Source organism: Mobula hypostoma, chromosome 15 (assembly GCF_963921235.1).
Source record: "Mobula hypostoma chromosome 15, sMobHyp1.1, whole genome shotgun sequence".
NCBI lineage: Eukaryota > Metazoa > Chordata > Chondrichthyes > Myliobatiformes > Myliobatidae > Mobula > Mobula hypostoma.
Genome location: NC_086111.1, coordinates 16,055,108 through 16,081,019, shown reverse-complemented (window position 1 = coordinate 16,081,019; position 25,912 = coordinate 16,055,108). Strand labels below are relative to the sequence as shown.

Sequence of the window (25,912 nt, the reverse complement as noted above, 5' to 3'; positions counted from 1 at the left end):
CAAACATGACTCAGTAAAAGCATTTAATCCTACAGCTCCAGTGTCAGCGTGAGCGGCCACTTCGGTGGTGATGTCTGTTATTTGTCAAGTAGGGTGCCGTGCACAATTCTGATTTGATGGAGACAGACGTGAGAGTACGGAGGAACATCTGGAGAAACTTCTGAAATTCCCGCTTCGCTGCCGCTGTTACTGTGTGGTCCAAAATCTCCAGAGGAGAAGGCCCCAAATCCTCGGCTTTGCTTGTTTCGGTGGCCGGGCGAGGTTGAAGGCGCTCGGGAGGCTGTATCGGAGGGGCTGGTCGGAGGCTCGAAGTGTTTGGATGGAAGGACTCAGTGTCGGCTGTGGTCAGGTGCTTCCAATGCATCGGCAGTTGTCAGTGCCTGGAGGTTTATGGCAGGGAGTTTCTTCCTTTGCCGCCTGCTATCGGGGACTCAGGAGTCGATCGACTAGGGACTTTGAGACTTTTTTTTACCTTGCCCATGGTCTGTTCTTTATTAAATTATGATATTGTTTTGCATTGCTGTAACTATATGTTATAATTATGTGGTTCTGTCAGTGTTACTCTTTGGTTTGTCCTGTTTTTCTGTGATATCACTCTGGAGGAAAATTGTGTCACTTCCTAATGCATGCGTGCATTTCTAAATGACAATAAATGAGAACTGAGTGTTCTCATAATCTAATCTAAAAAATCATTCTTGCTCCACACATGTGGATATCTACCAGGATGCTGCCTGGAGTAGAGAGGGTGATGAGCAAGAGCTTTTCTCTTTGGAGCAAAGGTGGATGAGAGGCAACTTGATAGAGTTAAACAAGATGATAAGAGACTTAGATCAAGAAGATAGCCTGAAACAGAAATTGTGAATATGACAGGGCATAATTTTTAAAGTGATTGGAGAAAGGTATAAGCGGGATGTCAGAGCTAAGTTTTTTATACAGAGAGTGACGGGTGTGTGGAACGCCCTGCTGGGGACAGTGGTAGAGGGGGATGTATTAGGGATATTTAAGAGACTCTTCGATGGGCACAGAGGTTACAGAAGAATAGAGGGCAGTGTAGGAGGGTCTCAGAGCATGTCTAAAAGTCAGAACAACATCATGCACCAAGAGCTTGTACAGTGCTGTAGTGTTCTATGTTCAATGTAAGACAATGGCACCCTGTTCATTTCTCAACCCTAATCCTCCCCTTGTCATTTTACAGAAACTGGGATCATCAAAACTACGGACAACCTAGACCTGGATCAGAACCCTGGGCTTGCTGTCAATCTGTTGGTAATCATTGCCTATGACGACAGCTACCTCCACAGTTCATCGGCTAATGTCACGGTGTACGTGACTGATGTGAATGACAACAGTCCTCTCTGCACTCCACCCATCTTTGTGTAAGTGTCAGTGAGCACTCGAACACCTGAGCTATTTATTCATGACTTTTCATTGTCAAAACAGGCGGATATTGGGCTGCCAGAGACCATCTCGAGCTTTTAGCTGCCAGCAGCCCTTCATGTTCCAGAGAATTACTACGTACATTGGTGCTGCTTCCTCCATCCATGCTGGGCTCTCCAATTTCATCAACTTTGCCTCCAACTTCCACCCTACCCTCAAAATTACTTAGTCCATCTTGGACACTTTCTTGATCTCTCTCTCTCCATCCCTGGAGAGAGATTATCCACGGGGGTCTTTTACAAACCTAATGACTCTCACAGTTATCTTGACTATACCTCTTTCCACCTTGTCACTTTAAAAATGGTATTCCCTTCTCTCAGTTATTCTGAGTCCACTGCATCTGTTCCCAGGATGAGGCTTTCCATTCTAGAACATCCGAGATGTCCTCTCTTTTCCAAAGAACGGGATTTCTCTTCCACCACCTTCAAAGTTGTCCTCACCCTCTTCTCCATTTCCCGCATAATTGTCCTCACCCCATCCTCTGCCGCCATAACAGAGATAGAGTTTCCCTTGTCCTTACCTCCCACCCTAGAAGCTTCAGCATCCAGCTCAACAATCTCTAACTTCCACCATCCTCAATGGGATCCTACCACTGACATATCTTTCCCTCTCCCACCCCCTCTGCTTTCCACAGTGATCACTGTCTATGTGACTTCCTTGTCCACTCACCTCTCTTCTAAACTTACCCCTGCTAGTGGGACAGGCACTGCGCCTGTCCCTACCCCTCCTCCCTCTACTCTATTCAGGGCCCCAGACAATCCTTCCAGATGGAGCGAAGCTTCACCTGCGATTCTATCAGGGTCAGTTACTGCATCTGGTGCTCCTGGTGTGGCCTCCACTATATTGATGAGATCTGATGCAGCTTAGCAGACCACTTTGTCGAGCACCTTCGCTTTGTCCGTGCAAAAGGCAGCATCTCCCAGTGGCTACCCGTTTCAACTTGACTTCCCATTCTTATTCTGACATGTCTGTCCATGGCCTCTTCTACTGCCATGATGAAACCAAACTCCGGTTCAAAGCTCAAAATTTAAAGAAAATTTATTATCTAAGTACATATAGTATATGTCACCATATACAACCGTGAGATTCATTTTCTTGCAGGCATACTCAATAAATCCAATAACCATAATAGAATCAATGAAAGACCACACCAATAGGGTGGACCACCACTGTGAAAAAGACAACAAGCTACAAATACAAAAAGAAAGAAAAATAAATAATGATAATAATAATAGTAATAATAATAAGCAAACATCATTCATCAAAAGGTTGCTTTAAAATACGAACTCACACCTTACTATAAATACAAGCCTGATCCAGTTTTGGAATCAGAGTACCACAAACTATATTACAACTGATCAGATATTACAGCTAGAACAATCCATAATAACCGTCCAGATATAATAATACAGGATAAAATAGGTAATATTTAATAGATATAGCCATTCCAAACACACATAACTTACAGGAAATAGTAGGTGGCTTGGCTATGCCCGTACCTCAGGTTTTACCAGCTTGAGCTGAGAAAAAATATAATAAGAAGAAATAAGCAATAAATATTGTGAACATGGGACGAAGAGCCCCTGACAGTGAATGCGTAGGTTATGGGAACAGTTCAGTGATAAGGCAAGTGAAATTGAGTGAAGTTATCCCTCGTGTTCAGGAGCCTGATGGTTGAGGGGTAATAACTGTTCCTGAACCTGGTGGTGTGAGTCCTGAGGCTCCTGTGTTTTCTTCCTGATGGCAGCAACCAGAATAAAGCAACACCTGTGTGGTGGGAGTCCCTGATGATGGATGCTGCTTTCCTGCGACGACACTCCGTATAGATGTGCTCAGTAGTGGGGAGGGCTTTACCTATGATGGACTGGTCAGTATCCACTACATTTTGTAATGATAACACTGACCCCCTCCACCTTTGATCCCCTGAAGAGGACTGGCTCATGGACCTCCAGTTTCCTCTTCCTGAAGTCGTTAATCAGTTCCTTGGTCTTGTTGACACTGAGCGAGAAGTGGTTGTTGTTACACCACTCAGCTAGTTTATCAGTCTCCCCCCTACATTCATCAGCACCTTTGATTCAATCAATAACAGTGCTGTCATCAGCAAATTTAAATATGCCTTTGGAGCTTTATGGTGGGCCTGTACTGATGAAAATTGTAGAGGAGATGTTGTTGGCAATCAGAAATGACTGGGGTCTGCAAATGAAGAAATTGAAGATCCATTTGCACAAGGAGGTGTTGAAACCAAGGTCCTGAAGCTTATTGATTAGTTTTGAGGAGATGATCATATTGAATGCTGAGCTGTAGTCAATAAAAAGCATCTTGATGTATGCAGCGTTGCTATCCAGATGTTCTAGGGTTGAGTGAGGGGCCAAAGAGATGGCATCTGCTGTGACCTGTTGTGTCAGTAGGCAAACTGGAGCAGATCCAAGCCACTTCTCTGGCAGGAGTTGGCATGTTTCATCATCAACCTCTCAAAGCACTTCATCACAGTCAATGTGAATGCTACTGGATGGTAATCACTGAGGCAGGTTACCATGTTCTTCTTAGGCACCTGTACAACTGAAGCCTGCTTAAAGCAGGTAGGTATCCAGACTGCCAAAGTGAGAGGCTAAAGTCTTAGTGAACGCTCCAGCACAGGTCTTTAGTACTCGGCCAGGTACCCTGTCTGGGCCAGATGCTTTCTGGAAGGATGCTCTCACATCAACCTCGGAAATTGAAATCAGAGGATCGCTGGGGGCTGTGGGAGTTTGTGTTGTTTACTCTATGGTTTGATGGTCAAAGCGAGCATAGACTCAGAGACTGAAATCAGAGGATCACTGGGGGATGAGAGAGTTTGTGTTGTTTACTCCATGGTTTGATGGTCAAAGCGAGCATAGAAGGTTGGGGCAACACCTCACCTTCAATCTGAGTACACTCCAACCTGATGGCACGAACACTAATTCATCCAACATTTGGTAATTTCTCTCCTCTATCCCCTGCTCTTTTTTTCCATTCCCTTTTCCGGTTACCTTCTCATCCTTTTTCTTCTCAGCTGCCTGTCACCTCCCTTTGGTTCCCTTCTTCCTTCCCTTTCTTCCACAGTCCACTGTCCTCTCTTATCAGATTCTTCCTTCTTCAGCCCTTTCCTCTTGCAGCTTCTTACTTCTTCCTCTCCTCCCCCACCCACCCACCTTCCCTCTCACTTGTTTTCACCTATCACCTGCCAGTTTGTAGTCCTTCCCCTCCCATCACCTTCTTATTCTGACTTCTGCCCCTTCCTTTCCAGTCCTGATGAAGGGTCTCAACCCAAAGTGCTGACTATTTATTCACCTCCATAGATGCTGTCTGGCTTGCGGAGTTCCTCCAGCATTTTGTGTGTATTGTGTGAGGTTTCCAGCATCTGCAGAATCTCTTGTATCCAGAGAACTTATTCTGTCGTTCTGACAGGCACTCCATTCAATGTTGAGCAATGTAGAAGATAGTATGGTCCGACTGTAGAGAGGAACAGGGCAGTTCTTTTTGGGAGACCTGCCCAATCCTCGTCTTCCTGGACTGGTTGTGCACCACCGTCTGTGGGATCTGTTCCGTGTGTTGTAACATTGATTGTTCTTCTACCTGGGGTTGTGACATGAGGTGTATAGATGCAGGATCTTTGCTCATCACATTCACGACATATGCTGGTGAAATTAAAGCTGATTCTGATTCTGACTCATCCATCGTCAAGGCGACCCTGTTCTCGTGGAGTGATTGTGCCCAGGATGAATAAGCTGCACCCATATTCATCAGAGCCCAGCAGCCAATCTAAGTTTGTATTAAAACAGAAGAGGATGGACTATTTTATTTTAAAAGAGAGGTAATCTGTGAAGACTGAAATGCAAGCTGTTATTTGTAAAGAATTGGAAGACAGAAGAGGGTTTTGGGCAGGGTATGCTAAAGTAGGACAAGGTGCTGATGGAACTACCATAGGAAAATTTGGACTAGGGGAAAGAAATGAAAGAGACAAGAAATGGGTAGAATGGTGCAAGGTGAATAATCAGGTCATTATGAATACCTACTTTGAAAACCATTCAAGACACTTATGGACCTGGAAAAGTCCAGGTGATAACACCAGAAATCAAATTGACTTTATTACTATAAACCAAAGATGTAGAAATTCAGTGACTCAATGCAAAACATATCCAGGTGCAGACTGTAATAATGACCATAACCCAGTAGTATGTCATGTAAAAGTAAAACTTAAAAAACTAAAGAAGCAAAAACCTGAACAATCCCTTGACTACTCGCAATTATTAAGGAAGAAAACTTAACACAAAAATTTACAAGTGAAGTAAGGAATAGATTTCAAAGTCTAGAAATAGAATCTGTTGAAGATGATAACAATCATGTAGAAATGAAGTTTAACTCTCTAAAGGATGCCTTGGTAGAATCAGCTAAGTCAGTGATTCCTAAAAAAGAAAAAGGCACAAAGAATAAATTGATGACAAATGGAAGAAAGGAGACGGAAGAAAGCAAATTCTATAGAATATAAGTCCTTAGATAAAAAAGTTAAAAGCTTATGTCAAAAAGGCAAAGAAGAATGGTTAAACCAGGAATGTGAGCAAATAGAAAGAATCCCTATTACTGATCCAAAAAGGTTACATCAACAAATCAAGAATATCACTGGTAAAAAGCTCTTCTGTTCTTCAGGTGGATGTTTGAAAGCAAAGGCCAGTACCATTATCATGGGAAATGATGAGATTATGAATAGATGAACTGAGTATATTTAGGAATTGTTTGAAGACAATCGAGGTGCAAAACCAGAAATTAAGAAGAACATTGAAGGCCCAAGTATTTTAAAATCTGAAGAACATAATGCCATAAATAAGATGAAGAAAGGAAAGTCAGAAGGTCCTGATGAATTAGTAATAGAACAAATTATTGCCCTTGAAGATTATGGAATTGAAAAATTTACTGATTTAATCAATGACATTTATGAGACTGGAATAATACCAGAAGAGATGAAAAAATCAGTATTTATCACTCTTCCTATAAACCTGGAGCAATAGAATGTGAATTACATAGGACCATAAGTTTAATGAGTTATATCACTAAGATACTTCTAAGAATTTTTGATGAGAAGAGCTAAAAGTAAGATACAAGCTGAAATAGGTAAAGAACAATGTGGTTTTGTGAAAGACAAAGGTACAAGAAGCGTGATATTGAAGTTAAGGATACAATCAGAACAAGCTATTCAAGTGCAAAAAGATTTGTTTGTTTTATCGACTATACAAAGGCATTTGATAAAGTGAAGCACAATAAGTTATTCAAAATATTACAGGAAACTCTAGATCTAGATTCCGAAGACCTCTGCCTAATCAGAAATCTGTACTGGAAACAAACTGCCGCTGTAAGAATAGATGGAGAAGTGAGTCAGCTTATGAAAATCAGGAGAGGCATTAGACAAGGGTATGTTTTCTCCCCTGATTTGTTTAATGTGTACAGTGAAACAATATTTCAAAAAATAAGAGACATCTTGGGAATCAAATTTGGTGGTGAAAGCATCAATAACTTTAGGTATGCGGATGACACTTAATTGCAAGTACGGAGGAAGAACTACAAAACTTAATTGATATAGTTGTTGAAGAAAGTGCAAAAATGGGTCTATCTTTCAATTGCAAGAAGACAGAATGTATGGTGTTATCTAAAAAGAAGGAGAATCCTATCTGCAGGCTGAGAATAAAAACGGGGAAGACATAAAACAAGTATAGAACTTTGCTACTTAGGAAGCTGGGTGACATCAGATGGGAGGTGCGACATGGACATCAAAAGAAGAATAGGGATGGCAAAAGACACCTTTATGAGAATGAAGAGTATATTGACCAACACTAAACTAGGCATGACAACCCACCTCAGAGTACTGAAATGTTATCTTTCTCCAGTTATGTTATATGGCTCAGAATGTTGGACAATATCCAGTAACATGAGGAAACGGATTGAAGCAGCAGAGATGTGGTTTTTGAGGAGGATGCAAAGAATATCATGGACGAAACGAATATCTAATGAGGATGTCATGAACAGAGCAAGCACAAAAAGAGAAATAATGTATGAGATCATGAAAAGGCAACGTAACTTCATTGGACATGTGATTAGGAAAGAGGAGTTAGAATGCACGGTAATTTTGGGAAAGATTGAAGGGAAGAAAGCAAGAGGAAGACAAAGACAAATGATGATGGAGACAACAGCCAGAGAACTGGAAATGAATACCAATAAATTGATCCACTTGACCCGAAAGAGGACTGAGTGGGCCATGGCAGTTAAAGCTCAGACTGAGCATGGCACCTGATGGTGCTGATGATGCTGTTGCCTGTGCCTGTGGAAGTTGCTGTGGTTGATGTTCCTACAGTCAATGCCCAATCCATTGACTATTGCCTGTGGTCTGTGGCCATGAATGTGAGCTGGGCTGACCAAGTGATGCATTGACATAGAACATAGAACATTACAGCACAGTACAGGGCCTTCAGCCCATGACATTGTGCCAACCTTTTAACCTACTCTATATGTAGGCATCCACTAGTCTCGTGAGACCATTGATTTGTGTCTTGGAAGGTTTCCAGGGCGCAGGCCTGGGCAAGGTTGTATGGAAGACCGGCAGTTGCTCATGCAAGTCTCCCCTCTCCACCCACCGATGTTACCTAAGGGAAGGGCACTAGGGCTGATACAGCTTGGCACCGGTGTCGTCGCATGGTTAAGTGCCTTGCTCAAGCACACAACACGCTGCCTCAGCTGAGGCTCGAACTAGCAACCTTCAGATCACTAGACCGATGTCTTAACCACTTGGCCACACGCCAGCACTAACCTACTCTAAGGTTAATATAATCCTTCCCTCCTACATAGCTCTCCATTTTTCTATCACCGATGTGCCTACCTAAGAGTTTCTTAAATGTCCCTGATGTATCTGCCTCTACCACCATCCCTGGAAAAGTGTTCCATGCACCCACAACTCTCCATGTAAAAAATGAACCTCTGACATCTCCCTATACTTTCCAACAACCACAAAATCACATCCCTCATATTAGATATTTCTACTCAGGAAAATAGTCTCTAGCTATCTGCTCAATCTATGCCTCTTATCACTTTGTACACCTCTATCAGGTCACCTCTCGTCTTCCTTCACTCCAAAGAGAAAAACTAGCTCACTAAACCTATCCTCACAAGACATGCTTTCCTATCCAGGCAGCATCCTGGTAAATCTCCTCTGCACCCTCTCTAAAGCCTCCACATCCCTCCTATTATGATGGCTGCTAGTGGGTGAGGAGGCACAGCAACATCTTGGAGCCTGATTGATAAAGAGGGAAATGTAAGTTACAGGAGCTTAGAGAATGTAAAAAGCAAAAGCCTCAACATAAGTGGGTCCCTTCAACCACTGAATTATTGAACCAACTGGCACGACACTAATCACTGAAATGAACTTTGTCTGTTTTTGCTCTCATCACGTTCTTTCTTGTAAAAACAGTTTAACTTACGTTTTTCTTGTGAATGCTGCTTATATGATGCTACATTCATATTTTGCTCTTTCCTGTAAGTTTTTCACTGCACCTGTGAACCATTATGCACAAGACAATAAACTTGACTTTGAATTCCGTACAACTGAGCCAATACTTCCTGTAAATGAATAAGCTCTTCTCGGTCTTCCAGCCAGGTACCTGACTGAAAGCCCAAGAAGAGTTTATTTGTCATATATGCCAGGCAGCATCTATGGAAAACCATATAACCATATAACAATTACAGCACGGAAACAGGCCATCTTGGCCCTTCTAGTCCGTGCCGAACTCCTACTCTTACCTAATCCCACCGACCTGCACTCGGTCCATAACCCTTCATTCCTTTCCTGTCCATATATCTATCCAATTTAACTTTAAACGACAACATTGAACCTGCCTCAACCACTTCTGCTGGAAGCTCGTTCCACACAGCTACCACTCCCTGAGTAAAGAAGTTCCCCCTCATGTTACCCCTAAACTTTTGTCCTTTAACTCTCAACTCATGTCCTCTTGTTTGAATCTCCCCCACTCTCAATGGAAAAAGCCTATCCACGTCAACTCTATCTATCCCCCTCATAATTTTAAACACCTCTATCAAGTCCCCTCTCAACCTTCCATGCTCCAAAGAATAAAGACCTAACTTGTTCAACTTTTTCTGTAACTTAGGAGAGAAAACCCAGGCAACATTTTAGTAAACCTCCTCTATACTCTCTCAATTTTATTGACATCTTCCCTATAATTCAGTGACCAGAACTGTACACAATACTCCAAATTTGGCCTTACCAATGCCTTATACAATTTCAACATTACATCCCAACTCCTATACTCAATGCACTGATTAATAAAGGCCAGCGTACCAAAAGCTTTCTTCACCACCCTATCCACATGAGATTCCACCTTCAGGAAACTATGCACCATTATTCCTAGATCCCTCTGTTCTACAGCATTCTTCAATGCCCTACCATCTACCATGTATGTCCTATTTTGATTAGTCCTACCAAAATGTAGCACCTCACATTTTTCAGCATTAAACTCCATCTGCCATCTTTCAGCTCACTCTTCTAACTGGCCTAAATCTCTCTGCAAGCTTTGAAAACCTACTTCATTATCCACAACACCACCTACCTTAGTATCATCTGCATACTTACTCATCCAATTTACCACCCCATCATCCAGATCATTAATATATATGACAAACAACATTGGACCCAGTACAGATCCCTGAGACACACTGCTACACACCGTCCTCCAATCTGACACACAGTTATCCACCACTACTCTCTGGCGTCTCCCATCCAGCCACTGCTGAATCCATTTTACTACTTCAATATTAATGCCTAACGATTGAACATTCCTAATTAACTTTCCGTGTGGAACCTTGTCAAAGGCCTTACTGAAGTCCATATAGCCAACATCCACTGCTTTACCCTTGTCAACTTTCCTAGTAACCTCATCAAAAATTCAATAAGATTTTCCATGGAGAACAGAACAGTTGACGTGTCGGACAGAGACCCTTCATCAGGACTGGAGAAAACAGATGAGGAGTCTGAGGTAGAAAGTCGGGGGAGGAGAGGAAGAACCACAGAGTGATGAGTGAAACCAGGATAGGGGAGGGATGAAGTAAAGAGCTGGGAAGTTGATTGGCGAAAGAGATACAGGGCTGGAGAAGGGGGACTCTGATAGAGGACAGAAGTCCACGGAAGAAAGAAAAGGGAGAGGAGCACCAGAGGGAGGTGATAGACAAGTAAGGAGGTAAGATGAGAGAGGGAAATGGGAATGGGGAATGGCGAAGTGGGAGGGGGGCTATTACTGGACGTTTGAGAAATCGATGTTCATGCCATCTGGTTGGAGGCTAACTAGATGGAATACAAGGTGTTGCTGTTCAGCCTGAGTGTGGCCCTCAACACGACAGGAGGGGAGGCCATGGACTAATATGTTGGAATGGGAATAGGAAATAGAATTAAAATCGAAGGCCGCTGGGAGATCGTGCTTTTTCTGGCAGTCGGTGCATGGGTGCTTGGTGAAGCAGTCTCCCAATCTGCGTCGGGTCTCACCAATATACAGGAGGCCACACCGGGAGCACCAGACACAGTAGACGATCCCAACAGACTCACAGGTGAAGTGTCGCTTCACCTGGAAGGACTGTTTGAGACCCTGAATGGTAGTGAGGAAGGAGGTATAGGGGCAGGTGTAGCACCTGTTCCACTTGCAAGGGTAAGTGCCGGGAGCATTGGTGGTGGAGGAAGGGAAGCTCATTTCTTTGAAGAATGTGAAGCCTCATCCTGAGGGCAGATGAGGCAGAGGCAGAGGAATCGGGAGAAGGAGATGGCATTTTTACAACTAACAGGGTGGGAAGGGGAGTAGTCCAGGTAGCTGTGGAGTCAATGGGTTTATAATATACATCAGTAGATAAGCTGTCTCAAGAGATAGAGGCAGAGAGATCAGGAAAGGGTATTGGAAATGGACCAGGTAAACTTGAGGGCAGGGTGGAAGTTGGAGGCAAAGTTGATGAAGTCGATGACCCCCACGTGGGTGCAGGAAGTAGCACCAATGCAGTTGTCGATGTGGCGTAGTTGGGGAGTGATACCTGTGTAGGCTTGGAACATAGGTTGTTCCACATAGCCAGCAAACAGGCAGGCATAGCTGGAATTCATGCGAGTGCTCATGATCACACTCTATGTTTAAAGGAAGTGGGAGGAGCCGAAGGAGAAATTATTAAGAGTGAGGACAAGTTCCGCTAGACATAGGAAGTGGTGGTGGAGGAGAACTGGTTAAGTCTGGTGTCCAGAAAGAAACAAAGTCTCGAGACCTTCCTGATGGGAGCTGGAAGTGTATAGGGACTGGACATCCATAGTGAAAATAAGCTGACTGGCTCTAGGGAACTTGAAAATCCTTGAAAAGATCAAGAATGTGTGAAGTGTTATGGATGTAGGTAGGAAGGAACTGAGCCGGGGGCGGTGGGGGGGGGGGGTGGTAAAACTGAGTTGAGGTATATAGATATAAGTTCAGTAGGGCCAAAACAAGCAGAAACAGTGGGTCTATCTGGACAGGCAAGTTCGTGGATTTTGGAGGTAGAAATGGGAGGTGTGGGGTGAGGGATGGATGGTGGTGGTGGATGGGAGATCCCCAGAGTTAATAAGGTCGGTGATGGTGCGGGAGATAATGGCCTGATGCTCCTTAGTGGGGTCCTGTTCGAGGGGTAAGTAAGAGGAGGCGTCTGAGAGTTGTTGCCTGGCCTCAACAAGGTAGAGGTCAGTATGCCAGACTACTACAGCCCCTCCCTTATCTGCAGGTTTGATTGTGAGGTTTGGGTTGGTGTGAACAGAGTGGAGAGCCGACCATTCAGGAGGAGTGAGGGTGGAATTGGAGAGAGGAGTTGTGAAGTCAAGACGCCGATGTCCTGTTGGTAGTTAGCAATGTTGTCCTTTTTCACTTACTGTAAATGTTCCCTCTTTGTCTCTCACCAGGACAGAGATCCCAGAGACAACTCCCGTGGGCTCAATCCTTTTTGAGCTATCGTGCAGTGACGCTGATTACACCAACACCAACCTGTCGTACACCATCGTCCCCAATGACAACTCACAATTTAAATTCATGTATGGAGATCACAGCGTGAAGGTAGGAGACCAAGGGCTCAGGGTGGTTGTGCAGACAAACGGTGGGGTGGCTCTACAGCCCAACTTATGCATGTACTTGTGTAATGTCTCTTAAATTCTTCCAGCATCTCTGTCCATTAACCCAGTCCCTCTGTGTGGAAGAAGTTGCCTTTCAGATCCTCTTTAAACCCTTCCCTCTCACCTTAAGCACATGACCTTCAGTATTACACTCCCTTAGCCTGGGAAAAAGACCGTGACCATCCACCTTATCTCTGGCCCTCATGATCACTCTTGGACAGGCACATGGAGGATAGGAAAACAGTGGGCTCTCTGGGAGGGCAGGGTTAGATTGTTCTTAGAGTAGATTAAAGAGACGGCACAACATTGTGGGCGGAAAGTCCTGTACTGCACTGTGCTGTAATGTTCTGTGATTTATAAATCTTCTTGAGGTCACCCTTCAGCCTCCTGTGCCCCAGGAAAAAAACAGATCCCATAATCATTCTAGAGCTCAAGTGTTCTTGATTCAATCTGCACAGCCCTAATCACTACCTCAGCTTAGCAACTTTGTTTGCTTTATACCACAGTGGACTGTGTTTTATTTTGATATACAGTATGTTGTAAATCAATAGCAATGTGCCTGTGATGCTGCTGTAAGGAAGTTTTCATTGTCTAAGTACGCCTGTGCATACGATGATCATCTCAACTTTGAATTTTGCTTTAATCTCTCCAATCCCGGCAATGTTGTGGTGAATCCTTTCAAGTTGAAGTTCAAGTTTTCTGTCATCTGAACAAAAGAAACAATGTTACTCTAGACCACAGTGCGCCCACAGAACATATCACAGAGCACATAAACCAAAGTATTACCACACATTCCTTCACCTTCTCTTGCTTAATGACACCGCTCCTGCTGTGTGGCGACCAGCAAGACAGACCATACTCTGAGTGGTCTCACCCTGTTTGACAGGATGTCCCTACTCAACTCTCAATTCTCTACTTCTCCTGCAGGTCAACGAGAGCCTCGATTACGACTCCGCTGAGATGGCAACGCTGGGCTTCCGTCACACTGCTGTCATCACTGTGGTAGACAGCGGAGAGCCCCCTCTGACCAGTGAGTCTCTGCATATGGTTCACTTTCAATCCCACCGCACTGCCGATGGAACGTGTGTACAACAGTGTGAGTGTGAATCATCACTGTTAGTGTGATCTACCAGCATGATGGTGAGCATCAGTGTGAATTCCGACCACGAGTGTGACTGTGGGCCATCAATGTGAATGTGAAACATCAGAGTGAGTGTAGACCATCAGTGTGAGTGTGAACCATCAGTGTGAACTGGGATCATTAGTATGAACAGGGACCATCAGTGTGAGTATGGACCATCTGTGTGAGTGTGAACCATCAGTACGCAGACCACCATTCTAAGCATGAACCATTTGTGAACCTCAGTACGAATTAGTTATCGGGGTGAGTGTGAACCATCAGCATCAGTCTGAGTATCAGTGTGAACCATCAGAGTGAGTGTGGACTGTCAGAGTGAGTGTGCACCATCAGCATGAGCATGAGCTGTCAGTATGTGGATGTGACAGTGAACCATTGGTGTAAATGTGAACCATCAGTGTGAGCTGGGACCTTTAGTGTGTGAAGTGTCAGGATGAGTGTGAACCATCAGTCTGAATCTGAACTATCAGTTTTAGTGTGAACCGTCAGTGTGATCGGGGACCATCAGTCTGAGCCAAGACCGTCAGTGTGAGCTGGGACTATTGGTGTGATCTGGGCCAGCGTGTTGAGTATAGTGAGGGTCTGGGCTATGGGAAATAGAATGACAGCATTATTTTCCTTTCATCATGGAGATGGAAAGAATGATTAATGAAGGAAGTTTGTGAATTATTACACAAGACAACAAAGATTTTGCTTCCTGAATACTTTTGGGTGTATCTTATGGATTTTGAGCTGCTGATCATGAAAATCACCATGAAATTTCCCTATCATACACCAATTTTTGAAATTGCTTATATTTGTTATTTCAATTCATAATTCAAGTCAGAATAACGGATGCCAAGATTAAGGAAAGCATTTTTTTTTGTTGGTCCACAAATCAAACAGATCATCAATAACAGGCAATTGGAAGAACTTCTAGTTGGACCGGAGGAAATTGCATGGAAGGCATTCAAGGGTGTTGTTGAAAATATTCTCAGCAACTACAGAGCACCAAACTACATGCAGCTGTTTGACAACATGCTTCAATCATACAAAACCATGAAGTGCAACATGTCACTAAAGATTCATTTTCTTTATTCCCATTTTGACTTCTTCCCTTTAAATCTTGATGCTGTCAGTGACAAGCATGGTGAAAGGTTTCAGTAGGACTTTGCTGTCGTGGAGAAACGGTATCCAGGCAACTGGAATGCATCAATGCTGGCTGATTATTGTTGGACACTTAAGCCAGAAATATCAGATACCGAATACAAATAAAAATCATGAACAAAACATTTCGGTTTAGTCGAACTATTGCAAAGCATCAGCACTGTTATGCAATTAAACAAATTCCTACATGATACAAGTAGTCTGAGATTATATTTTTGTTCAGCTTCAAGAGGTCTATCATAAACAAAGAAAAAATCTGAGAAAGCAATAGTTTTGAAAGAATTGTTGTCCAGTGTTATCAGAACAAATGCGAAAAGGTTGGGGAAGACTGGGTTAACAGAGTAAGGGAAAATCTGTGATATTGAACTCTGACTGTGCTTTCATACTTGTAACCTGCAACGGGCAAGTTGTTGCTTTTTTGGCCAAAGACACATTCACAAACATTATACATGTCTTTACGCTGTTAGTTAGAAAAGTTGCAATAAGTGTACCAAGCAAATAGCAATGTATTTTAAATTACAAGGAGACTGGGCAGATGTATATGGTAGCACGTGAATATTCACACAGGGCCAGTCGCTCACCCGCTTCTGGGTCACTCTGCAGGAATTGTTTGAAATGTTACAACCGCACCCTAACCCCACCCCACCCCAACACTCCCTCCCCCAAGATCCCGCCATCCCCATGATTTCTCCGTCAAGAACCAGCGGACATTGAAGGAGGGTATGGGAATATGAAGGAACCTGGGTTTTGTGTGGCTGGGGAAGGGGGTTACTTACCCATTTCACAGTTCCGTCCTTCTCTTTCAGCCACAGTCTCACTGCTGGTGACCGTCACCCAGGTCAATGAGTTTCCTCCCATCTTTCATGGTCCCAGAGAATTCAGCGTTCCTGAAAACAGCGCGGGGAACACAAGAGTGGGCGTGGTGAATGCCACTGATGCTGACTGGGTTTACAACCACATTCAGTTCTCCATTGTGGGGCACATTCCACCCATCTTCTACATCCAGCCATTCACCGGTTAGTGGTCTTCAGAGAGATGTGGGGTTGGGGAGAATGGTGACTCAAACTGCTTGTTGGGGGGGGGAATGACCTCAAGATTACAAAATACAAGTAGGAAGTTATCACCAGAGCTTGTTTCATTTTGTTTCATGCAAGAAGGTAACACAGATGGCTTCACAACCAGCAAAGCACTTTTGAGGGTTGGGTACTGTTGTAATGAACAAAATGTGTGGATGAGTGAGTGCCTACAAAGACCTACTACACATTCCCAAACCAAAAGCCGTGGATGAACCAGGAGGTACGTTGTCTGCTGAAGGCTAGATCCCTGGCATTCAAATCTGGCAACCCAGGCCTGTAGCAGAAAACCAGGTATGATTTGCAGAGGGTTATTACAAGAGCGAAGGGACAATTTTGAATGAGGTTGGAGGCGATATCAGGTGCATGGCAACTCTGGCAGGGACTGCAAGACATTACTTCCTACAAAGCGAAACCCAATGGTATGAATGGCAGCAATGCTTCACTACCAGATGAACTCAATGCCCTCTATGCACGCTTTGAAAGGGAGAATATAACTACAGCTATGAAGATCCCTGCTGCACCTGATGACCCTGTAATCTGCCTCAGAGGCTGATGTTAGGCTGTCTTTAAAGAGAGTGAACCCTGATAAGGCAGAAGGTCCCGATGGGGTACCTGGTAAGGCTCTGAAAACCTGTACCAACCAACTAGCGGGAGTATTCAAGGACATTTTCAACCTCTCACTGCTACAGGCAGAAGTTCCCACTTGCTTCAAAAAGGCAACAATTATACCAGTACCAAAGAAGAATAATGTGAGCTGCCTAAATGACTATCACCCGGTAGCACTCACATCGATAGTGATAAAATGCTTTGAGGGGTTGGTCATGACTAGACTGAACTCCTGCCTCAGCAAGGACTGGACCCATTGCAATTTGCCTATCGCCACAATAGGTCAATGGCAGATGCAATCTCAATGGCTCTCCACATGGCTTTAGACCACCTGGATAACACAAGCACCTGCGTCAGGGATACTGTTCATCGGCTATAGCTCAGCATTTAATGCCATCATTCCCACAATCCTGATTGAGAAGTTGCAGAATCTGGGCCTCTGTACCTCCCTTTGCAACTGGATGCTCAACTTCCTAATGGAAAGACCACAATCTGTGCGGATTGGTGATGATATATCCTCCTCGCTGACGATCAACAGTGGCGCACCTCAGGGGTGTGTGCTTAGCCCACTGCTCTACTGTCTATACACACATGACTGTGTGGCTCGGCATAGCTCAAATACCATCTATAAATTTGCTGACGATACAACCATTGTTGGTAGAATCTCAGGTGGTGACGAGAGGGCGTACAGGAGTGAGATATGCCAACTAGTGGAGTGGTGTCACAGCAACAACCTGGCACTCAATGTCAGTAAGATGAAAGAGCTGATTGTGGACTTCAGGAAGGGTAAGACGAAGGAACACATACCAATCCTCATAGAGGGATCAGAAGTGGTGAGAGTGAACAGCTACAAGCTCCTGGGCACCAAGATCTCTGAGGATCTAACCTGGTCCCAACATATTGATGTAGTCATAAAGAAGGCAAGACAGCAGCTATACTTTATTAGGAGTCTGAAGAGATTTGGCATGTCAACAAATACACTCAAAAACTTCTATAGTTGTGCCGTGGAGAGCATTCTGACAGGCTGCATCACTGTCTGGTATGGAGAGGCTACTGCACAGGACTGAAAGAAGCTGGAGAAGGTCGTAAATCTAGTCAGTTCCATCTTGGGCACTAGCCTGCAAAGTACCCAGGACATCTTTAGGGAGTGGTGTCTCAGAAAGGCAGCGTCCGTTATTAAGGACCTCCAGCACTCTGGGCATGCCCTTTTCTCACTGTTACCATCAGGTCGGAGATACAGAAGCCTGAAGGCACAAACTCAGCGATTCAGGAACAGCTTCTTCCCCTCTGCCATTCGATTCCTAAATAGATATCAAAGCTTTGGACACTACCTCACTTTTTTTAATATACAGTATTTCTGTTTTTGCACATTTTTAAAAAATCTATTCAATATATGTAATTGATTTACTTGTTTATTTATTATGTTTTATTGTATTTATTATTATTTTTTCTCTCTCTGCTAGATTATGTATTGCATTGAACTGCTGCTGCTAAGTTAACAAATTTCATGACACATGTCAGTGATAATAAACCTGATTCTGATTCTGATTCTGATATGTCAGACCGTTTAGCAACTGGTAATTGCTTTATTGTTATTCCATGTGATAAGCCTGCCTTCCAGACAGATCGTTGCATATATAAGTAGATCATGTACAAAGGAACATAGAACATCACCGCACAGTGCAGGCCCTTCAGCCAGCACGTCCTGCCGACCTTTCAACCTTCTCTAAGAACAATCTAACCCTTCCCTCATACCTAGCTCTCCATTTTTAATCATCTAAGTGCCTATCAAAGATTTCTTAAATGACCATAATGTATCTGCCTCTTCCACTACCGGTGGCAGGGCGTACCATGCACTCACCACTCTCTGTGTAAAGTCTTTCCTCTGACATCTCCTCATCCTCCAATCACCTGAAAATTATGCCCCCGTGTTATTTGCCATTTCTGCCCTGGGGAAAATTTTCTGACTGTCCACTCAATCTATGCTTCTTATCAAGATATTAAAAGAAAAAGCAACAGCAGGGTGCAGGACATAGTTACAAAGTACAGGGTAGGTAGACAAATGAAGTGCAAGCGACATTGCATCATGATGACTATGTTAGAGTCATACTCTCATAGACTCAAACAGCATGGAAGCAGCTCTTCAGTCCAGCTGACTCATGTTGGCCAAGATGTCCATCCAGGCTAGTCCCATTTGCCATGTTGGCTGCTTTACGGAGTCAGTGGAGGGGAGGCTGATTTGCATGATGGACTGGCTTGCCCACAACCCTGTACCATTGCTTGCGATCTTGAACAGAGCAGCTGATGCATCTGGATAGAATGCTCTCTATAGTGCCTCTCTGAAAATTGGTAAGTGTCAATGGGGACATGGCAAATTTCCTTAGTCTTCTGAGGAAGTTGAGCTACTTTGAGCATTGGCCACAGAATCCAGGTAAATGGATAACAACAAGCTATTGGTGATGCCTGCACCTGGGAACTTCAAGATCTCAACCTTCTCCACCTTAGCACCATTGATACCTCACCCCACTTCCTGTTTGTGCACAGAAAAATTCTCTTAAATAGCAATGAAATAAAGGATCTGCTGACACACACAAAATGCTAGAGGAACTCTGCAGGCCAGGCAGCATATATGGAAAAGAGTACAGTCGATGTTTCAGGCCAAGACCCTTCAACTGGACCCAGTCCTGCAGAAGGGTCTCAGCCCGAAACATCGACTGTGCTTCTTTCCATAGATGCTGCCTGGCCTGCTGAGTTCCTCCAGCATTTTGTGTGTGTTGCTTGGATTTCCAGCTTCTGCAGATTTTCTCTTGTTTGTGAAGGGTCTGGTGACCTGCTTAAACCACATTGATTGGACAATCGCTATTGGACAGTATTTAGGTAAAATTCCTCTGCTCTTGTAGTAGTGTCATGGGGTACGAGATGGTGGTTCGACCTGCTAATACCTTGTCCTTAGTTGCACAGAAGTTAGTCTGGGTTCTGTTCTCAACACCTGAGCAGAGGTTCTGATGGGGAGTCACCAGCCTGAACCATTAACTCCATAGCTGCTGCCTGACCTGTCCAGTGCTTCCAATATTTTCTGCTTTTTTTATGTTCATATTCATAAGAGTAGAGCTTGAACTCAAATGTTCTATCACTGAGCTATGATCAGGGGTGACAATGGAAATCTGTAGCTCTCACAAACACCCAACTGCTCCCTAAATGGCTTTACAATTCTGGTTTCCTGTGTGTTTCTGTCTCCCTGTGGAAAACCCTCTTACCATTGCCACAATCACAATTTAAATTGGAATAATTTGGGGTCCCAAAGGGTTAAAGTCTGAACACTGGTTTCATGTATGACTCATGACCTAACCCTCTAATTTGAACGTTTCAGAACACAAGTAGTGGACTCAGCCCAATGCTTCATGGGTACATCCCCTCCCACCATCGGTAGTATCTAGCTGAGTTGCTGCCTCAAGAAGGCAACGTCCATCATCGAAGACCCCACCATCTGGGCCTTGTCAACTTCTTGCAGCTATTATCAGGCCAGGGTACAGAAGCCGGAAGGCTCATGCCATCAGCTTCAAGAACAGCTACTGCCCTTCAACCACTCATTCCTGAATCAGCCAGCACAACCGTAATCATTAGAGCTTAGAAAGACAATGATCACTTTGCATTAAAATGATCAATGGTTTTTCATTGCACCTGTGCATGACAATAGACTTGACTTTAAAGCATAACAGAAGGGAGATTGCTCATAGAAACATTTTGAACTGAGATCACTTAGTAATGGAAACTTCTTTACATACAGAGTGGTGGAATTTGGAGCCTGGGGCCAAGGAAGCCTTTGAGATAAAATGTTGGTTGGGTATTAAAAGGTATGGACTTTGCGGCAGGAAATGGCATTGAGGTCCTTGATCTAACTGGGCAATGGAGCAGGTCAACACTGTGGAAAGAAAATAAAAGGCTGTTGACATTAGAAATCTGAAATAAAAAAACAGAAAATGCGGAGAGAGAGAACTACCGCAGAGACTCTGTGTCTCCGGGATACAGGTAAGACAGACGCAGAGACCCTGTGTCTCCGGGATACCGGTAGGACAGACGCAGAGACCCTGTGTCTCCGGGATACAGGTAGGACAGACGCAGAGACTCTGTGTCTCCGGGATACAGGTAGGACAGACGCAGAGACTCTGTGTCTCCGGGATACCGGTAGGACAGACGCAGAGACCCTGTGTCTCCGGGATACAGGTAGGACAGACGCAGAGACCCTGTGTCTCCGGGATACCGGTAGGACAGACGCAGAGACCCTGTGTCTCCGGGATACAGGTAGGACAGACGCAGAGACCCTGTGTCTCCGGGATACCGGTAGGACAGACGCAGAGACCCTGTGTCTCCGGGATACAGGTAGGACAGACGCAGAGACCCTGTGTCTCCGGGATACCGGTAGGACAGACGCAGAGACCCTGTGTCTCCGGGATACAGGTAGGACAGACGCAGAGACCCTGTGTCTCCGGGATACCGGTAGGACAGACGCAGAGACCCTGTGTCTCCGGGATACAGGTAGGACAGACGCAGAGACTCTGTGTCTCCGGGATACAGGTAGGACAGACGCAGAGACCCTGTGTCTCCGGGATACCGGTAGGACAGACGCAGAGACCCTGTGTCTCCGGGATACCGGTAGGACAGACGCAGAGACCCTGTGTCTCCGGGATACAGGTAGGACAGACGCAGAGACCCTGTGTCTCCGGGATACAGGTAGGACAGACGCAGAGACCCTGTGTCTCCGGGATACCGGTAGGACAGACGCAGAGACCCTGTGTCTCCGGGATACAGGTAGGACAGTCGCAGAGACCCTGTGTCTCCGGGATACCGGTAGGACAGACGCAGAGACCCTGTGTCTCCGGGATACAGGTAGGACAGACGCAGAGACCCTGTGTCTCCGGGATACAGGTAGGACAGACGCAGAGACCCTGTGTCTCCGGGATACAGGTAGGACAGACGCAGAGACTCTGTGTCTCCGGGATACCGGTAGGACAGACGCAGAGACCCTGTGTCTCCGGGATACAGGTAGGACAGACGCAGAGACCCTGTGTCTCCGGGATACAGGTAGGACAGACGCAGAGACTCTGTGTCTCCGGGATACCGGTAGGACAGACGCAGAGACCCTGTGTCTCCGGGATACAGGTAGGACAGTCGCAGAGACCCTGTGTCTCCGGGATACCGGTAGGACAGACGCAGAGACTCTGTGTCTCCGGGATACAGGTAGGACAGACGCAGAGACCCTGTGTCTCCGGGATACAGGTAGGACAGACGCAGAGACTCTGTGTCTCCGGGATACCGGTAGGACAGACGCAGAGACCCTGTGTCTCCGGGATACAGGTAGGACAGACGCAGAGACTCTGTGTCTCCGGGATACAGGTAGGACAGTCGCAGAGACCCTGTGTCTCTGGGATACCGGTAGGACAGACGCAGAGACTCTGTGTCTCTGGGATACAGGTAGAACAGCAGATGATGGAGGCTGAAGCAAAATCTGAGGAGGCCAGAGAAACAGTATTTGTGGAAAGAGAAACCAGTCTGGTTTTCAGATCAGTGACTCTTCCTTAGACTATGAGAGGGGTGAACAAACTCTGTTTCTCTCTCCTCGGTTGCAGCTGATCTAGTTGAGTGTTTCTAGCACTTTCTGTTTTTATTTCAGAAGGGCTGAATAGTGGCTGGCTGTAGTTCCTGTGATTTGGAAGAAAGATTTATGTTTTCTAGACCATGATGTAATCTTGTATAATCCTCCACATCAGTGGTCTTCTGATTCATGTTTCTATCCTTTTATCTGCAGGTGAAATTAACACAATGGTCCCACTTGACTTTGAAAAGGTTGACACCTACGTGCTTACAATCCAGGCTGTGGACATGAATTATGATGTGGTGTTTGATAGTTCTCAACAGAAGACAAGCTATGCTCAGTACACCATCCACGTCAAGGTATAAGATAGAAGACTGGGAAGTGCAAGGAAGTGACATTGTGGAGTGTTATAGAGGTAGAGAGACTGGCTGACACAGAGAAACAGGGACATTGATAGGATACAGGGAGGCCACAGTGGGACACTGGGAGACAGAGTCCAGGGACATAAGAGCATGGACACAAAGGAACATGGGGGATAGAGAGAGACAGAGAGCAGGGAGAAACCAAATGGTTTGGGAAGGCTAGCATTGGTCAGATTATCTATTGTTAGAATGTACACCTTTCTGGATTTTACCAAATCAACCCCAAAGCACACAGGAGTCCAGACTGTAATCTGGAGAATCTATAGCAGGTCCTGCTGTTCACTCAGACATTTTATTTCCACGCTCCAGGCAAGGCAACGTGGGAAGCAGAGTGCCAAAACTCTCGCCACACAAACACTGCTCTCACAGTATGCTGTTCCATTGCTCAGTACACCATAAACTCCCAATCCCCACACACAATCCCAGTCCTCACGCACAATCCCAGTCCCCACACACAATCCCAATCCCCACACACAATCCCAGGCCCCACACACAATCCCAGTCCCCACACACAATCCCAATTCCCACACACAATCCCAGACCCCTCACACAATCCCAGTCCCCACACACAATCCCAGTCCCCACACACACTCCCAATCCCCACACACAATCCCAGATATCACGCACATTCCCAATCCCCTCACACAATCCCAGTCCCCACGCAGAATCCCAATCCCCACACACAATCTCAATCCCCACACACAATCCCAGTCCCCACACACAACCCCACTTCCTGCACACAATCCCAATCCTCACAAACAATCCCAGTCCCCACACACAAATCTAGTCCCTACACAGGATCCCAGTCCCCAATCACAACCCCAATTCCCAAACACAATCCCAATTCCTACACACAATCCCAGTCCCCACACACAATCCCACTTCCCACACACAATCCCAATCTCTACACACGTTCCAAATCCTCACGTACGATCTAAATCCTCCTACACTAACCCAATCCCCACACACAGTCCCAGTCCCCACACACAATACCAGCTCTCACACAGTCCTAGACCTGTACATAATCCCAGTACCCATACACAATTACAATCCCTATGCACAATCCCAACTCCCACGCACAACTCTAGCTCCCACACACAATCCCAGTGTGAAGTGTGATGATGCTGTGAAGTTTTTAATAGCCTAAAATCATTTTTCAGAAGGGAGCCTTTGAAAGGCCATTTTCAGGGTCCTGCCCTCTTCTGTGTCCTGGACAGGTACAAGCCCTGCAGTGATGGTAGACTACAGCCAATGTCTTTTTCCACTATTCTAACAGTTTGCTGTAGTTTTTGTGTGTTGTAATAGGATGTTGCAGACAGTACCGGCTGATGAAGGAATACTCTCTATGATGGGAGTGTAGAATTGCACCAACATATTCTGGGAAAGGTGGAACAGAGACAAAGTTCCCTCCTGTTGTGGTCCAATTCCCTGAGTGTTGATTTTCCCCAACTCCTCACGTGATGTCCCAGTTTTCCAGTGAGGAGTTGCTTGATAGCCATCAGGATGTGGGTGCTGAGCGTGCATCTAGCCCATTCCAGCCATGACTGACTTCAGGGATGGCACCAGAAGCTTCCTTGGTCTAAGTGATCTGAGCTGTGTATTTCCACAGGGAGCACTGGGGTCTCCACTTGCTCTGGGTATACCTTTTGAGAGTGGCAGGTGAGTTCTAAAATTGTGCACTCTTTACTTACAGAACGTAAACGACATGCCTCCTGTCTGCAGCCCTCCTTTCTACAAGGAGACCATCTACTCCACACTTGCAGAGAACGTTCCCGTCGTTACACTGTCCTGCACTGACAGGGACTCAGAACAACTCATCTACAGAATAGTTGGTGGTAAGATCTGGGCTGATAGATTCTCGATTAGTAATGGCATCAAAGGTGCTGAGGAGAAGGCAGGAGAATGGGATTGAGAAGAATGAATGGCCTAATCTGCTCCTATGTCTTATGGTCTAAACAAATATTTTACAGAAATAATTCTTGGTAAACTGCAAGCAACATTCAAAATTTTGAAAGGGATAGATAAGATAGAAGTAGGAAAGTTGTTTCCATTGGTAGGTGAGACCAGAACTAGGGGACATTGCCTCAAGATTCAGGGGAGAAGATTTAGGACGGAGATGAGGAAAAACTGTTTTTCCCAGAGAGTGGTGAATCTGTGGAATTCTCTGCCCAGGGAAGCAGTTGAGGCTTCCTCACTAAATATACTTAAGAAACAGTTCGATAGGTTTTTACATAATAAGGGAATTAAGGGTTCTGGGGAAAAGGCAGGTAGATGGAGCTGAGTTTACGGACAGAGTAGGCATGATCTTATCGATGGACAGATAGCCTACTCCTGCTCCTATTTCTTATCTTCTCATGTTCTTAAGCCATACATCATATCAAGCTTTTATTACAAGAGCACTCGTCACAGGCCAGCCCATCAAATGTCTCCTTATAATTGAAAAGCTCCACTCCAGGCAACACCCTGGTGAATCTCCTCTGTAGTGCCATTTTATGTTTACTGTGGTGTGGCATCCAGTAGACCAGCTGCCCAATCCAGGCTGTGCCCTTTGCTCACCGCTACCATCAGACAGGAAGGACAGAAGACTGAAGTACCACACCATGAGGTTCAGGAACAGCTACTTTCCTACGAACATCAGATTCTTGATCCAACCTGCACAACCTGTACCCTACCTCAACAATGAAACTCTATGTACTGCCTCTTGCAATGCCATGGACTTGATCTGTGGCGTCTTCAATTTTGCCTTTTGTTTTGCACAGAGTTCTCGCTCTACATAGTCCCTTTTCACTCTCTTCAGTGTCTTATATGATTTAAGTACAATTTACACCCTGTGCATTGTCTGTACATGCATGCTCGTGACGCTGCTGCAAGCAGGTTTTCACTGTCACAGTATTTATGCATTTGACAGTGAACTCCACCTGACCTGAACCGTGGCGAAACCAGAGTTTCATTAATTGAAGCACTGGTGTCCTTCCCTTCAGCCAGTCAGGGATGTCAGTGTCAGATGTGGTTCAGAGAGCAACCCCCTAGCCTCTTACTCTGAAGGAGAAAGGATGTCACCCTACTCTCGGCCGCCTCTCCAGTGCAGTGCTGGAGGAGATTCCATACGTCACATAACTTGCTGACCTCAAACTCCACCTGTTCTCACAGAAGATCCAATGGGGTTATGTTGCCAATGGGTGAAGCTTTTGCCTCTGGAACATCACTCTTTCTCCCTCACCACAATGTTACTGTGAGATCCAGTTGTCCAGAGGTTAGATGCCTCAGTGGCTGTACTCCAAATGCAATTCACTGGCTGTAAAGCTATTGGTGTGTGGGAAT

The 25,912-nt window shown here is 45.1% G+C and overlaps 1 protein-coding gene across 2 annotated transcripts in view; it reads left to right on the top strand.

Annotated features, from left to right (window-relative positions):
• Positions 1–25,912, top strand: part of LOC134356720 (cadherin-related family member 4-like) — an 83,047-nt gene that overhangs the window by 36,293 nt on the left and 20,842 nt on the right. For both annotated transcript variants that reach the window (XM_063067778.1, XM_063067779.1), the window contains 6 exons: positions 1,196–1,376; positions 12,404–12,554; positions 13,538–13,640; positions 15,701–15,910; positions 22,383–22,528; positions 24,285–24,426. In XM_063067778.1, the coding sequence (XP_062923848.1) occupies positions 1,196–1,376; positions 12,404–12,554; positions 13,538–13,640; positions 15,701–15,910; positions 22,383–22,528; positions 24,285–24,426 (933 nt within the window). The remainder of the gene's footprint in view (positions 1–1,195; positions 1,377–12,403; positions 12,555–13,537; positions 13,641–15,700; positions 15,911–22,382; positions 22,529–24,284; positions 24,427–25,912) is intronic.